At 39.8% G+C, this 16,722-nt stretch overlaps 1 protein-coding gene across 5 annotated transcripts in view; it reads right to left on the reverse strand.

Annotated features, from left to right (window-relative positions):
* SRPK2 (SRSF protein kinase 2) overlaps nt 1-16,722 on the reverse strand; it is a 243,726-nt gene that overhangs the window by 35,677 nt on the left and 191,327 nt on the right. For all 5 annotated transcript variants that reach the window (XM_079785841.1, XM_079785845.1, XM_079785842.1 and 2 more), the window contains exons 4-7: nt 12,065-12,173; nt 11,063-11,150; nt 10,742-10,829; nt 4,804-4,910 (exon numbers count right to left, since the gene is read on the reverse strand). In XM_079785841.1, the coding sequence (XP_079641967.1) occupies nt 4,804-4,910; nt 10,742-10,829; nt 11,063-11,150; nt 12,065-12,173 (392 nt within the window). The remainder of the gene's footprint in view (nt 1-4,803; nt 4,911-10,741; nt 10,830-11,062; nt 11,151-12,064; nt 12,174-16,722) is intronic.

Raw genomic sequence — 16,722 nt, forward strand, 5'->3', positions numbered from 1 at the left:
AAAGTGGGTACCTGAAAAACATATTTTAGAACAGTTATGTATATTACCTATATAAAAGATTAATTGACAAAAATTTACCTGCCAGGACATAAGAGGTGAATCAGGGTTTGTAAGGGGGAAATATGGGCTGACATCAGATGGCAGAAGAAAGAAGAACAGTGATTTAACTCTTATTGGACATAAGCCCAGTACAATTCCAAAGTTATTACCTGCTGCTCGGCAAACCAGTAAAAGCATGAGCTCCAACCTAGACTATCTGGGTTTGAATTCCTACTAGACCACTTAATCCTTCTTAAGTTACTTCCTGACTACGGGCAAGTTCTTTCACCTTTCTATGCCTCAGCTGCACTTATATAAAATCAGGAGAGTAAAAATACCTATTTCATAGAGTTACTATGAGGATTCAATGAATTAAAATTTGCAAAGTACTTAGAATTTTGCCTGGCACACAGTAAGCACTGAGTAAATATTTGTATTTATTGATAGCAGTATCCCTCTAATCTAATAAGAAAGGTACCCTTATTATTCCCATTTATTTATGATGAAATTGTGGCCTGAGTTAATTAAGTTGGCCAAAGTCCTTTAGCTAAACTAAGGTATAACTGTCGCCAAAACCCAAGCTCTTTATCACTCGATCTATTGCTTCATGAAAGTCAACAATGTTAAGCTTTGGACAATAAGCAATGGAAAAACACTAGAGGTTTATATGGAAACTAGAGGCCCGGTGCATGAAAACTCATGCACTGGAGGGGGGGGGGGTCCCTGAACCCGGCCTGCCCCGTTTCACAGTCCAGGAGCCCTCAGTGGCGGGAGGTGACCCGGCGACTAGGAGAAGGCAATGCCCCCATCACACCTCTGCTGCTGCCACTGCCGGCAGCGCAAGCCTCAGCCGGCCCTGGTTACCTGAGCCTCGGGCGACCCTGAGTGGCTGGGCAGCCTCCATCTGAGGCTTGCCTGCGCCTCGGGCCCGCCCTGGGTGGCTGGGCAGCCAACATCCAAGGCTTGCTTGCGCCTCGGGCCAGCCCTGTGTGGCTGTGGGGCTAAGGGGACTGGGGGACTCCAGAGGCAGGCACACAGAGTGGCCAGACCCGCCTGGGGGCGGGGCGGGGCGGGCCCGGCCGTGCCACGCAGCTGCCACCCGAGTGGGGCTGAGGGGACTAGGCACCGCCATCTTGTGGCTATGGGCGCCGCCATCTTTGAGGGTGTGGCAGTCAATTAGCATATTCCCTCTTTATTAGATAGGATATAAATTGTTAAAGTTTTACTTAGAGACGTAACTGCTAATGGAAAGGAGAACAAACTGGAATAGGGAAGATGGTCTGGACTCTGAGAGAGCGGAGAGAAGCCTGTGAACTGATGATGGTGGCACAGGAATGGAAAGGACACAAAGAGCAAAAGATACAGCACAGGAGAGACCAAAGGCCAGGTGACTGGTGAAGAATGGCAAGTGGCAGAGCCACAGGGATGACTGAAACGAGGTCAGCTATGCCTGAACACGAAGGCGAAGGAGGACACATGGCACGAATATTAGAAAGCTGGCCCTGCCTTGTCTTGTTCGGGGAGGGATGTAACTATGCAGGCCTGTTAATAAAGGATCTTCCCAGTACTATTTAGGAGTCAAAAATACTAAACTCATATGCTGAGTAGGAGGGATGAAGGGAAACTCAGGTACATAGGCTATTAACTAGGATATATAATAGTCTATTATTTTTAAAAGTTAAAAGCTTAGGGGAGAAAAAAAATCCAGATTCCATGATAACATCCTATATAATAAAAGCCTAGGTGGTGTCATGCCCTCACGCAACATCGCCACAAGATGGCTGCACGCACAGTGGAGGTCGGGCCCGGCGGCCACTCTGCGCAATGAGGCCTTGGGGTCCCGCGGCTCTATATGGCGCGGAGGAGGCTGGTTCCGGCGTCTCCGCCGCCTCACACGGAGGAGGCAGGTCCCGGAGTAGGAGGCAGGTCGCGGCAAGGGAAGGCAGTTGTGGGCAATCAGGCTGGCAGGGGAGGGCATTTGTGGGTGATCAGGCTGGCAAGGGAGCAGTTAGGGGGCAATCAGGCTGGCAGGCAGAAGCAGTTAGGGGCAATCAGGTGAGCAGTTAGGAGCAGGTGAGCAGTTAGGCAGGCAGGTGAGCAGTTAGGAGCCAGCGGTCCCGGATTGTGAGAGGGATGTCCCAGATTGGAGAGGGTGCAGGCCGGGTTGAGGGACACCACCAACACCACCCCCCACCCCCGCATGATTTTCATGCACCGGGCCTCTAGTTTTTCTTAAATAAACTTAAAGATGGGTTTCACACTAAAACAAAACTTCTACCCACAAAGCCTAAAAGAACAAAGTGCAGACCATATAAAATCAGAATTTCATATTGAAATTTTCCTAGAACAATAAAACACAAGAGCTCTCTAATTTCCAAAGCACAGTGTATGTGAATAACAGAAGGATAATACACTCAGTAAATCATTTCTTCAATCATCAAGTATGCATTAAAGTTCAATTAAAATGCCAGATTTCATCTTTAGATTTACAGACTCTGTTACTTGCTAAGAAAGGCTAGGTTTTGTTTTCCCATTCTGGAATACAAAATAAATGTCAATTGTTCATCTGCTAATGCCCTTTCTTACATGGCCAAGCCTGAGTATTGACATGGTAAGTTAACAATGGCAACAGCCTATATCTTTGAAAGTGTGGGGTTCAAGGGAATGACAGAACCTGTATAAAATACAGGCAAAATGGTATTTCTGAAATTATTTACTGTTTGTTATAATATGTAAGTCATTTTATATTTTCAGGATTTAGCAGAGATAATTAAGATATAAATACTGAAGCAGCATTTGGGAATCAAATAACTCCAATGAACGTATTAATTTTCCCCCTCATCGTCTATCTTCTAAAGAAAAGCATTATCTTTTCACATGAGAAATTAACCATGTTAAAATAATGAGTTAAAATGCTACTATCTAAAGCCTAAAAGAGAACAAATATATTATTAAATAAAAGCTAGCCAGAATCCCATACTAGGTACATATGCATACCTAACATGATACTATGTAAAAATATAGTATCTTGTTGTGTAAGCCACTACAGAAAGCCCTTCTCTTACCAATCCCTTTCCTCAAATAACATCTATAATATATTTTTAAAATATTTTTTATTGATTTCAGAAAGGATGGGAGAAGGAGAGACAGACAGAAACAGCAATGATGAGAGAGGATCATTGATGGGCTGCCTCCTGCACGTCCCACACTGGGGATCAAGTCCGCAACTTGAGCATGTGCCCTGACCGGGAATCAAACCATGACCTCCTGGTTCATAGGTCAATGCTCAACCCCTAAGCCATGGCGGCTGGGCAAGTCTATAATATTAGAAGATGAGCTGTCAATTTGCACCATAAAAGGATGAAGATAAATGAAGAGATAAATACACAGGCTGAATAAACTAAGTTAACTACAAACAATTTCAAAGGAAAAATCTAACAATTATAAACATCAAATTTTTTATAAAATGGGTTTAGAACCTACTGATTTGCATGTATGCAAACTGGTAGGAAGGTTCTTTCTCAGCCCCAATCTCTAGGATGTACAATTCTTCAATTCCCTGATTATTTCCTATTTAAGAATTCTGCGGGGGGAGGGGGTTGATGACAAATATGTGATACCTTAATCAATAAAGTAATTTTAAAAAAAAGAAAATAGCCTGACAAACAAATGGTATATAACATTTGATTTCATTTATATAAAATTTCAGAAAATGTAAACTAATCCATAGTGACAGAAAGCCTGAGGACAGGGTATAGAAAACGAAGAGGGATAACAAAGGAGTATGAAGATATGAAGAAATTTGGGGAGGATGTTCATTATCTTGAATGTACTGATGGTCTCATGGATAATGTATGTATCAAATTTAAAAAAAAAAAAAGAATTCTGGACCATAGCCTATATTTCAGGTCTGGAACCCTTAGGCAAATCTAGTTCAAGATCTGGATCTGGGGGAAAGGGACAGGCTCCCAAGCACTCAGTCTTCGTCGCAGGAAAACCAAATAACCTCCTTGATACATAAATTACTCTGAAGTGAAGACGTACCCACAGTCATTATCTATTCTACCAGAATCGGTAACCCAGAATATGTCATATCTGCAACATTCCTAATTTAGGCTGTAAGGGAATAAGCAGAATACAGAGAAATATATTCCATGCAGAAAATGAAATCTGGTAAACATTTCTAATCAGAAAGAGATCTTTCATGTATGTATATTTTCATTTTATAAATAATTGCTAGCACATGATCACCAAACCAGACCCAGACCCATTTTCTTTTGTCCAGGCAACTGAACAAAGCATAAATCTAATACAATACTACCTATATAACAAACATTCCTTATATCGTTCATTTACCCTTCATCTAATACCTAAAAACAGCAAATAAACACAAATTATTTCTTTTGAATTATTTTCTAAGGAACAAAGTGGGACATTTTATAATAATAATATTAAACAAATTTTCACTATACCATTATCATTACCTTAAAAAGACAAATATGCCCAAAGAAATGTATACCTGATATTTACATATTGCTCCCTTAACAAACAGAATGGCATAACATTAAATATAAAACTGATTTAAGATGTTCAAGTTGTTATACACTGTAACATATGCATACACTTTAAAAACAAAAATTATATATCAAGAAACTTGTATGTATATGTTTATGCGTTTTTAAAGAACAAAACAAAATAGTAATTTATGTTGAAAGCCTAGCCAGTTAGGTATTAGGGGGTGGGGGCTGCCCTCATAAGCCTCACCTGTCGAATGATACTCTTCACACAACGTAAAGGAAGGCCTTGATAGTTGGACTTGATGATCCATTTGAGGAGATGGTGGCCAAGCACTTCGAAGACCATGCAGACATCTGGGACATGGTTAAGGATCACTTGTGGACACATTTCCTGAAGTGATGCAATTACTAAATGCAGCAGCATTGTGGCACATGATGAAACGTTTCTTTCTTCATAACATGCACCAATCCTATATAATTAAAGGCTAATATGCACATCGACGGGCAGAACGACTATTTGCTATGACGCGCACTGACCACCAGGGGGCAGACACTCGATGCAAGAGCTGCCCCCTGGTGGTCACTGCACTCCCACAGGGGGAGCACCGCTCAGCCAGAAGCCCTGAGCCAGGCTCACAGCTGGCGAACACAGTAGCGGTGGTGGGAGCCTCTCCTGCCTCCGTAGCAATGCTAAGCCGTCAGTCAGACATCCCCCGAGGGCCCCTGGACTGCGAGAGGGCACAGGCCGGGCTGAGGGACCACCCCACCTTAAGTGCATGAATTTTATGCACCAGGCCTCTAGTACTATCAATAATACCCAAAGTGGACCTTTCCTATTTCTCACCTAAATAAAATGATGGAACACTTACTAAGTACCGTATTTTCCGACGTATAAAGCGACTTTTTAACCCAGGAAAATCTTCTATACGCCCAGTCGTCTTATATGCCGGAAAATACGCTACTTTTTAAGTGCCACAGATTATTAATATGTACCTGTAACAACCTTAGGAAATAATATACGTATCCCCACACAGAAACGAGGAGAGCAAACCTCAGTTAAAGAACTATCCCACGTTACAGTCCAAAGGTGGCGGTGTCAGGACTCAATCCCACACTTACCTGTGCTCTCACTCGTTTCAGCACACTTCTCTTTGATGATCAGCCTTAATGAAAATGAGCAAGACTAGAACCTTAAGAGAAATTAACAAGAAAAAAAGTAAAGAACTCCCCTGTCTTAACTGTCCTGTCTGCTTGCCTAAATTTCTATTTCATGGGTTACATAAAACACTTTATAAAATAGAAATTAAACGAACTCAGTGAAGACATTTCATCTTTTCCTTCAATATCTTCCACTGTGTAATAGATCAATTTTAATATTGTAGGCAGTTTTAAAGAATATATGATCACAATATAAGACACGGCATTAAGACCAACCTATAATAATGAAAACAGAAATTCTAGTCAAACATCAACACTCCAGAACTATGGCCTATCATATAAATATATTTATGTCATTCCTACTGGAAGATTTAAAATGACTCTGAAACGATCTGCGAATACTTTATTCATCTCTGGAGGCCTATAGATAGGTTATTGATTTAATATATTTTACAATATCTGCATCTACCACATCATCACAATAACTACTGCTTTAAATATTAAGAAAAAATTTTCTAGTGTTGGAGAACATGTGAGCTACAGATTTATGTGTAGATAATGTAAAACAAGTTTCCCAGGCATATTACAAAAAAATCAAAAACTGAACTTATGAACACACAGAGCCAAAGCCCAGATCTCTACATAATGATTTATACATCACTGACAAATCTAAACTATGATTTCTTACCATTTAACAGTAAAAATAGTCACTAGAATGTATATGTAGTATTTTTTAAAAACTCCATTTACCTACAAATCAACTGGTTTCTCCAAAGAAACCATCTTCCTGCCAGCTGTCTCAGGAACTGCCATGCATATCTGATGCAGGAGGGGCTGCCCTGCCCGCCCATAAGCCATCAGTCACTTGGAGAACAGAAGCAAGTCAGGACCAGCTCTACCTTCCTATCTATCACGAGGGAAAATGCACTCAGTAATTAGCAGAAACAATACTGAGAGAAACAGAGAGGTGGCATTAGCAATCAAGGGTACTTGCTAGTACCTCCAAATCCGCTCTAGAGGAAATACAGGCAGATCTGAATTATTGCACTTCACAGATGTTGCACTTTTTTACAAATTGAAGGCAAGACTCTTCCTCCACCAACAAAAAGATTACATGGTGATCTCGAACTGAATCAGCAGTATCTCTGAGGTATGCCTGTATAAAACCCTCAAAAATACAGAGTATGAGGGGAGTGCTTCCCTAAGAAATGAAAACTTAGTGAGTGCATGAACAGGATGTCATTCTGGAATTTAAGCTGAGATTTAATTTTGTCCTCAAGCTTCTGGAGCTTGAGCAGAACAAATATCAAAATGTTGGATCTGCTCCAAAGATGATAAAAAGGAAATAGCCAAAGATGGGGAAGGAGAACCCTGGCTCTTGACACACCCTGGCACTTATCAGTCACAGGGTACTGAGCAAGTGCCCAAATATTCCTGAACCCTGAGAAATAAAGACACAGCAGTTCCTTTTATCTGAGGAGATATGTTTCAAGACACCTAGCGGATGCTTGAAACCGCATACAGTACCAAACCCTACATATCCTATGATTTTCCCTATCTATATATTCTATATATATAAAAGGCTAATATGCTAAGTGTGCATCGACTGGTAGCTATGACGCACACTCATCACCAGGGGGCAGACGCTCAATGCAGGAGCTGCCGAGCTGCAGTGACTTGGCAACGGCAGTTCTCGGGTGATGCACCCCAAAACCAGAGAGGAGGGAGTTTGATTCCTTGCAGGGCCGCACAATTCCACCTTCGGCCGTGGGTTATGCTGTTGCTGGGGCATTGTTGGCCCCAAATCTGGTTTACTGCACACCTGCGTTTGCATTCCACACCCTGTGTGACAGCAACTTTGCAGAGTGCCCTCTCGCACTCCAAGATCCCTCAGGGGATGTAGGAGAGCCAATTTTGGCCTCATCCCCACAGGCCAGGCCAAGGGACTCCACCTGCTGGAGGGACCCCGCTCACTCTGCAGACGCCCTTCAAGCCACAATGCCACCCCAGGGGTGGCCGGCTGGGAAGGGAACTCGGGAGGTTGGCTCCAGGCCACGTACAGCCCCTATCACCCAGTCCAACCCCACCCGCCACCTTCTAATTAATTACCTTTCAATGTGCACGAATCCATGCACCGGGTCACTAGTATGTACATATACAGTATACCCATGATGCTTAACTTACAAATTAGGTACAGTAAGAGATAAACAATAACTAATGATAAAACAGAATAAGTATAAGAATATACTGTCGTAAATGTTATGCAAATCTGGTCTCTCTCAAAATATCTTAATGTGATACACTCAACCACCTTCTTCTTGTGATGATGAGACAATACGATGCCAACATGATGTGATGAATCGAGGCGAATGGCTACTATATGGGTTACTTGAACACAAGTGCTGAGATACCAAAACAGTTAATGTGATAGGTGAGACAGCTACTAAGTGACTAAGGGGCAAGTAGTGTATACAGAATGGATATGCTAGACAAAGGGATGATTCAAGTCCTAGGTGAAACAGAGCAGGAAGGCGTAACTTCATCATGCTATTCAGACTGGTGCACCATTTAGAACTATGAATTACTTCTGCAATTTTCCATTTAATATTTTCACACTGCAGGTACCTAAAACTGCAAAAAGAAAACCTCAGATACTGGGGGAGGGGGAGTAATGGCTGTATCACCTGCCTCAGGCTAACGAAGGGCTATCTAAGAGAATCCAATATGAAAATATGGAAAGAGCATTCTGGATACTAAAGGTATTATTTCTTCTCTGCATTTGTGCTATCAGCTCTGACCTACAAGTCTTCGATTACTCTGCTGTCAACGATCCTCTGAGGTTGCCCTGTACCAATGCCCTCTACCAATGTGGAAAGGATCATCCTCCTTTCCACAACCCCCAATCACCTCCTCCCAAGAACCCTCAAAACTAACAAGAATGCAAACGTACCAGTAGCCCAGTCAAAACTGATACATTCAAAAGAGAAAGGGAAGTAATAAGATGCCTTTGCTCTGTCTTTTTGCTAGACACATTTCCTTTCCAATAGGACCTAGAATTAAAACAAAGGCTTCCAAAGCAACTAACCTTATAGCTGATTAAGAAACTTTCATCTTTCAAAAATCACTAATTTCCAGCAAGATAATTTCTTCTTGAGAAAGCAAATACTCTGTATACTATTTCAACGATAATTTTAAAAAGTAGTTGAATGATTTGATCTTTAAACAATTAAAGCAAGTTGATACAGACTTAAGAGGAAGAGAAGATATTTAGGAGAAAATAACCTTATTTGTTGAAAAGTGATTCAAACAAATCCTTTTTCCATTATAAAGAAAATGTGTATCAAGTATGACATGATACCAAGAAATTATTTTTATTTTATTGGATGAGCTTTGTGATCTTTTTAAGTCTGTATGTTTCAAATATGTAAACTGACATTTGTAGAGGTAAAAGAACATGACTTCTAGGATTTGTTTTAAAATAATTCGGCAAGAGATAAAGGGTAAATAAATAAAGCAACTGTAGCCAGTTAATTCTTGAATTTGGGTGAGAGATGTATAGAAATTAACTGTAGTACACTCTCTAATTTTACCCAAGTTGGAAACTTTACATTATAAATGTTCTTGAAGAAAAACAGTGGAGGTTCTCTTTCCATCATGGACTGGCCTATGTCAGATTTACCAACAAGTACAGAAAATGTGTCACTCTGAGACAGGCTAGTAAACCAGGACAAGTGGAATAGGGGAACTGAGACAGGTAGTTACATGGCCATCTAGTAAATAGCAAATCCTAATTTCCCTAACAAAGGACATTTAAAAGTAAACAGCTTACACTTCTCCCCACGAGAGGGTAACAGCTTAAATCACCCTACTTAGGGGCACTGAAAGCAGAAATCCAAATGGTGCCATTTGCCAACCACACTCAAGGACAGAGGAAGGGGATAAATGTAATTCTGGCGCATCAGCATAAAACTGGCTAATGTATTGAGAGCCTCCTAAGACTTCCCCTAAACACCCAGCCTTTAACACACTCAAGACAAAGGACCCAGGCCTCGCTCTACCTCCCAGGAGCAGGCTTATGCCTTTCTTCCCCCACAGTGTGCATCTTCTAAAGTCTAAAGGTCATGAGACTTGCAACCAGGGGAGCAGCAGCTGTCCTGGGCTAACCTCCTGAACCTGTTTCCTAGGCCCTGTTTGCTCTGACTTTCCAGTGAGCCAACGCCACCCCACCTAGGCTCATTTCTTTCCTATTATGTTTCCAGGGAGCCAATGCAGCCCCGCCCAGGCTCTCCTGTTGCTTCTCCTATGCTAAGCCCTTCCTTGTTTCACTGTCCCCAGCTTTAATAACTGTCTTCTCAAAATCACTCACACTTGTGTTGTGAAATCTTTCCTGAAGGAAATCAAGAACCCACACACTACAGGTCGGCCCGAGGCAGACCTGCTCCAGGCCGGTCCCCTATCTGGTAACAACTTGACTTTCTCCAGACTTTTCCAAAGACGACAAACTAAACTAAACAAAACCAACATATTTCCATATTTACCTGGCAGAAAGATGATACTATGCAGGATCAGGTGTGACTTTGCTATGTTAACATTAGCAGAGCATTTTTCCTTCTATTGCCTCATTGAATTCTTTGCCACTACTGAAGGATACCTAGCCCTTGTGTATGGAATTTTTTAAAGTTTCAAGCAAAAAGAAATGCTGGTATACGCTTCCACCTAACACTGTAAAAATAAACTTCACTAGAATTATTTAAAAAAATTAATAATTCCATGCAAAAATCAAGTCAAGTGATGTAAAATAATTTTATAAGATGTTACTACACCAAAACCCCCGAAAGCTCTTGCAGAGCACTCGACATATCACTTTCCAACACTCTGGGGTTATATGAAAGGCTTTATGTGGAAAATCACAAAGCAGAGCAAGCACGAGTTTATGCGGGCTTATACATCCCAATTTTTCAAAATCAAAAAGAAAGACTACAGTATAATTCAGCCATTAGGGAGCACAGAAGTGTCAGAAAGGATACGGATGCCATTCATGCCTGAAATCTTGAAGTCATCAATTAGCTGTACTACCATGTCTTTATTTGGGTCACTGGGATCACTTTCTCGAACCTATGGAAAGAAAAGTAAGTCAAGAACAGAAATGTTTAAGACCAAAAATAATTTCCATTATATCAAACAAAATGGTTTTAACATAAGTGATGTATTTTTTAAAACAAAAGATTCAGTATTTTAACTTATAAAACATAAAATCAATTTTAATTTAGTAAAACCCAGAAAAATCCCTTTGTAAAATTTTAAGTTATTAATCTGTCTTCTATTATTCAAGTTTTTGCTGTACTTACACATTTGAGCAATTTTATTTCATCCAAGGCTGTCTCCGTATAATGCTGAGCACTTTTTACAACTTTCATTGCAACAAATCTTTTCCCCCTTTGGAAAACGCAAATTTAAAAAATATTATAAGCAGAAGTGATCATTAAAATGAAATTTACCCAATAAATAGAAATTTTTTAAAAATATTTTTTATTGATTTTTTACAGAGAGGTAGGGAGAGGGATAGAGAGTTAGAAACATCGATGAGAGAGAAACATTTATCAGCTGCCTCCTGCACACCTCCTACTGGGGATGTGCCCGCAACCAAGGTATATGCCCTTGACCGGAATCAAACCTGGGACCTTTCAGTCCGCAGGCCAACGCTCTATCCACTGAGCCAAATGGGTTAGGGCTAAATAGAAAGTTTTAATAAGCTTTCCTTTAAAACAGTGTTTTTCAAATTGTGGGTCAACAATTTCAGCAGCAGAATAATCCCTTATAATTGTTTGTTTTTCCCTCATAAAATGAGGTAAACTAGAAAATTTCATCATATGTCATATAAAGAGAGTATTATCTTGTAACACTAGTTTCACTTCACATACACACACACACACAAAAAAAAAAGCCACCCACATGCATATTTATATTGGGTTGCATGGCGTTTCATGCTATAGGTCATAGCTTTAAAAAGGAATCAGAAACCACTGATTTGGAAGGTCTATATGTTAATTTATATGTAAATAGGCTGTGGGGTATCTTGGTATGGATAAATTTTTTGGGGAAAGATGATCCTACTGTAATTTCAATGAATAAGCCTCAGATATAAAAGCAGAGAAAAGTTAATATTTTAAGATAACAGGAAAATGAACTTCAAACAGAGGGGGAAATGTCTAGCTAGGGCAGGGCAGACCTGCACTAAGCACTTTACACTGCACAGCAGAAGCAGCTGTGCCCCTCAGCCACAGCTTGTAATAAAATCAAGATGACGAATACGCCAGGAATCAAGAACACAAATGACAAAGAATACTTACTGCATATCCCAGCACAGCCAGACAGTAGAGAAGTGTCCCCATCCTAGCTTCCTAATAACATGATACCGGCCATTGAAAAGGTCTCCAATTTTCACTGGATGATAGCCACCTTTTATTTAAAAAAATAATAATAATTTCAGAAAAATAGTAACAGAATATCATCTCTTCCTTTGTCAGTTCTTGATACCATTAAAGAAAGCTGTAAATAATAAAATCAGATTAAAGTATGTTTAATAGTATAACATTTTTCAAGAATGTTTCATTAAAAGAAAAGTGCTCTTTGCCTTTCTACTAAGTTAATTAGAAAGGCAACGAACCACCCAGCACTTCATAACACTTACTTCAGGATTTATATTTCAGCCTAGGCATAAATAATATGCATACTAGCTCCTGACATTTCCAAACAACCTTATAAGTTAAACACCAATCTTGTTAGGTCAGTACAATATAATTCACCAAAATAAAGGCTGTGTATTCTGCATAAGTCTGCATACACTAACAAGGAGTCCTATATAATAAAAGCCTAATATGCTAAGTGTCTGGTCATCCATTCAACCAATCAAAGCATAATATGCTAATGATATGCTAAGGCCGCTCAACCACTCGCTATGATGTGCACTGACCACCAGGGGGCAGACGCTCCGACCAGTAGGTTAGCTTGCTGCTGGGGTCCAGCCGATTGGGACTGGGCGAGAGGGCCGGACACACCCTGGAGCCCTCCCTCGGTCCCTCCCTGGCCGGCTGGCCCCCATCAGCCCCAATTGGGACTGGTTGAGACAGCCCCAATCAGCCCCAATCACCAGCCAGGCTGAGGGACTCCACCTGTGCATGAATTCGTGCACTGGGCCAATAGTATCTCAATAAAACTGAAAGAAAAAAATGGCTTACTTTCTTAGAAAGTTAAACTAAAATTAAAATAGGCTCTGAATTTACACTACAGTTTTTAAACCATTAAAACTAACACTAAGAGGGAAGAAAACAAAACTATCATTTTCAAGTATGAATTAGGGACACTCTCCTAGGCACTTTATTCTCAAAACCAAGTTCAGTGAAACTAAAATAGCCCTAGCCGGGGCTCGGTTGCTTGGAGCATCATCCCATACACCAAAAGGTTACAGGTTCAATTTCCAAGCAGGGCTTGTGGGGGAGGCAACCAATAGTTTTCCTCTCTCACATCAATGTTTTTTTCTCCCCCTCTCTCTCCATTTCTCTCTCTAAAAATCAATAAAAACATATCCTCAGGTGAAGATTGAAAAAATAATGAAATGAACTAAAATATGTTGCAGGTATTCCACAGGGGAAGCAGAGGAGGGGAAAGAAAGAAAGGAGAAGTTCCGTTTGGGATTGAGAAAGAACTTAAGCAAAGCAGATTTCTTGACCAAAGTGGTTCTCAGAGCCACTTAACACACAGTGGGAGCCTCTGAGAGGAGAGCATGCTTCCAATTCCAGACATATCTGTTAATGAAACCATTTCTTCAAAGAACTAGTAACATTTCACAGCACAAAGTACTTAGGAAATAATGATACCTACTTCCTTCTTTTATTTTCACCCAGGGATATGTCTTTCAGAGAGAGAGAGAGAGAGAGATGGATGAATACGATGACTTAGGGGTTTAGTTGATGTTTTATTACCTATGTTTTCCTTTTATTCTTAAAAAATAAACATTAGATTGCATTACAAACAAGAGAGAACAAGAATGGACTGTTAGGTAGTCATTAAGTTCACTGTCCTGGCTTCTTTTCCAACTCCTAGTCCTCCAGCACACCCAAGAAAACTGTAAAGTTCTACCTATACTATTTAAAAAAATTTTTTTTTAATTTCAGAGAGGAAGGGAGAGGGAGAGAGAAATAAAAACATCAATGATGAGAGAGATTATCGCTCATCATTGATCAGCTGTCTCCTGCATGCCCCCTACTGGGGATGAAGCCCATAACTCAGGCATATGCCCTGACTGGGAATTGAACTGGCAACCTTTTGGTGCATGGGACAACACCCAAGCAACTAAGCAATACTGGGCAGGGGCTCCCAAACATTTATTGGGGGCGTCGAGGGGGATAGTAACATTCTTCCTGAAAACTAAAGAGGAGGAAATACTCCATACTCATGCTATGAAGTCAGCATTACTTTTTACTCCAAAACCTGGCAAAGACATTTTAAGAAAGCTATAGACCAATTTTCCACATGATGTAGATACTAAAACTTAGACAAAATTTCATCAAATCTAATTTAAACAACATATAAAAGAAATAAAACTTCATGACCAAGTGAGGTCTATTCCAGAAATGAAAACTTTGACTTAATATTCACAACTCAATGGATTGATTCACCATAATTAACACACTAAAACTGGAAAACCATATAAAATTTCTAGCTACTATGCTATACCCCTAAAATTAGTGTAATACTGAATGTCAACTGTCATTGAAAATAAAAAAAATTTTAAACCATATGATAAGCTCAATAAATAGAAACAGCATTAGTCCATAGCCTACATACACTCTTGTTCAAAACTGTCAACAAAACAGAAATGGAAAAAGACTTATGAAAAACCTACAGGTAACATCAGACTTACAAAAGACTGAATACCCCCCCCCCACACACACACACACACAAGATCAGGAACAAGATAAGGATGTCTGCTCTCACTACTTATATTTAACACTGAACTTAAAAGTTCTGTTTCAAGCTGTATTACAAAGCCACTGTTCTCAAAACAGCTGGTACTGGCACAAGAACAGACATATAGATCAATGGAACAGAATAGAGAATCCAGATATCGACCCAAACCACTATGCTCAATTAATATTTGACAAAGGAGGCATGAACATACAATGGAGTCAAGACAGTCTCTTCAATAAATGGTGTTGGGAAAATTGGACACACACATCCACAAAAATGAAACTAGATCACCAACTTACACCATACACAAAAATAAACTCAAAATGGATACAGGACTTAAACATAAGACGGGAAACCATAAAAATACTAGAGGAATCCACAGGCAACAAAATCTCAGACATATGCCAAAAGAACTTCTTCAATGACACTGCCCCTAGGGCAATGGAAGCTAAAGAGAAAATTAACAAATGGGACTACATCAAAATAAAAAGCTTTTTTACAGCAAAAGAAACCATCAACAAAACAACAAGAAAGCCCACTGCATGGGAGAACATATTTGCAAATGCTATCACTGATAAAGGTTTAATCTCCAACATATACAGGCAGCTTATGCAACTTAATAAAAGGAAGATAAATGATCCAATTAAAAAATGGGCAACGGACCTAAACAGAATATTTTCAAAAGAAGACAGAAGGAAGGCCAAGAGACACATGAAAACATGCTCAAAGTCACTTATTATCCGAGAGATGCAAATCAAAACAACAATGAGGTACCATCTCACACCTGTCAGAATGGCTATCATCAACAAATCAACAAACGACAAGTGTTGGCGAGGATTGGAGAAAAAGGAACCCTCGTGCACTGCTGGTGGGAATGCAGACTGGTGCAGCCACTGTGGAAAACAGTATGGAGTTTCCTCAAAAAACTGAAAATGGAACTCCCATTTGACCCAGTAATCCCACTCCTGGGAATATATCCAAAGAAACTAGAAACACCAATCAGAAAGGATATATGCACCCCTATGTTCATAGCAGCACAATTTACAATAGCTAAGATTTGGAAACAGCCTAGGTGCCCATCAGCAGATGACTGGATCAGAAAACTGTGGTACATCTACACAATGGAATACTATGCTGCCATAAAAAAGAAGGAATTCTCATCATTTGCAGCAACCTGGATGGAATTGGAGAATATTATACTAAGTGAAATAAGCCAGTCAATGAAAGAAAAATACCACATGATCTCACTCATTTATGGATAATAAAGAACATTATAAACTGATGAACAAAAAGATAGATACAGAGACAGTAAAGCAACAAACAGACTTTCAAATTACAGGGGGAAAGTTAGGGAGAGGTGGGGGAGATAAGAAATCAAACGAAGGACTTGTATGCATGCATATAAGCATTAACAATGGACGCAAAACTCTGGGGGGTGAGGGCATGTATGGGTGGGGGGTGGGGGGGGAATGGTAAGATATGTACACATATAATACCTCAATAAAAAAAAATCAGGAAAAAAAAAAAGTTCTGGGCAGTATAATCAGGCAAAAAAATAAATAGAATCCAGACTGGAAAGGAAGAAATAAAACTATTGTTATTCACAGACAACAGGACTGTCTGCAAGGGAAAGCTGAAGCAATCTGCAAAAGAAAAGAAAAAACCTACTTAAACTAATAAGTAAAGACAGGTAACAAAATATTAGCTCAAGATATAAAAACCAATTGTAGTTCTACATACCAGCAATAAAGAGTGGGAAATTGAAATCTTAAAAATAGCATACAAAATATGAAATACTTAGGGATAAATCTGACCAAAAAATGACAATAACCTGAACATTGAAAACTTGCAAAAACACTGCTAAAGAAAATTAAAGAAAACCTAAATAAATGGAGTTCATGGGTTAGAAATCTCAATATTGTTCAGATGCCAACTCTCCCCAAACTGACTTTTAGATTCAGTATAATTTCAGTCAAAACTCCAACAGGGTTTGTTGTAGAAAGTGACAACTAATTTGAATGCTCACATCCTATATAAT

Source organism: Cnephaeus nilssonii (assembly GCF_951640355.1).
Source record: "Cnephaeus nilssonii genome assembly, chromosome: 12".
Classification (NCBI taxonomy): Eukaryota; Metazoa; Chordata; class Mammalia; order Chiroptera; family Vespertilionidae; genus Cnephaeus; species Cnephaeus nilssonii.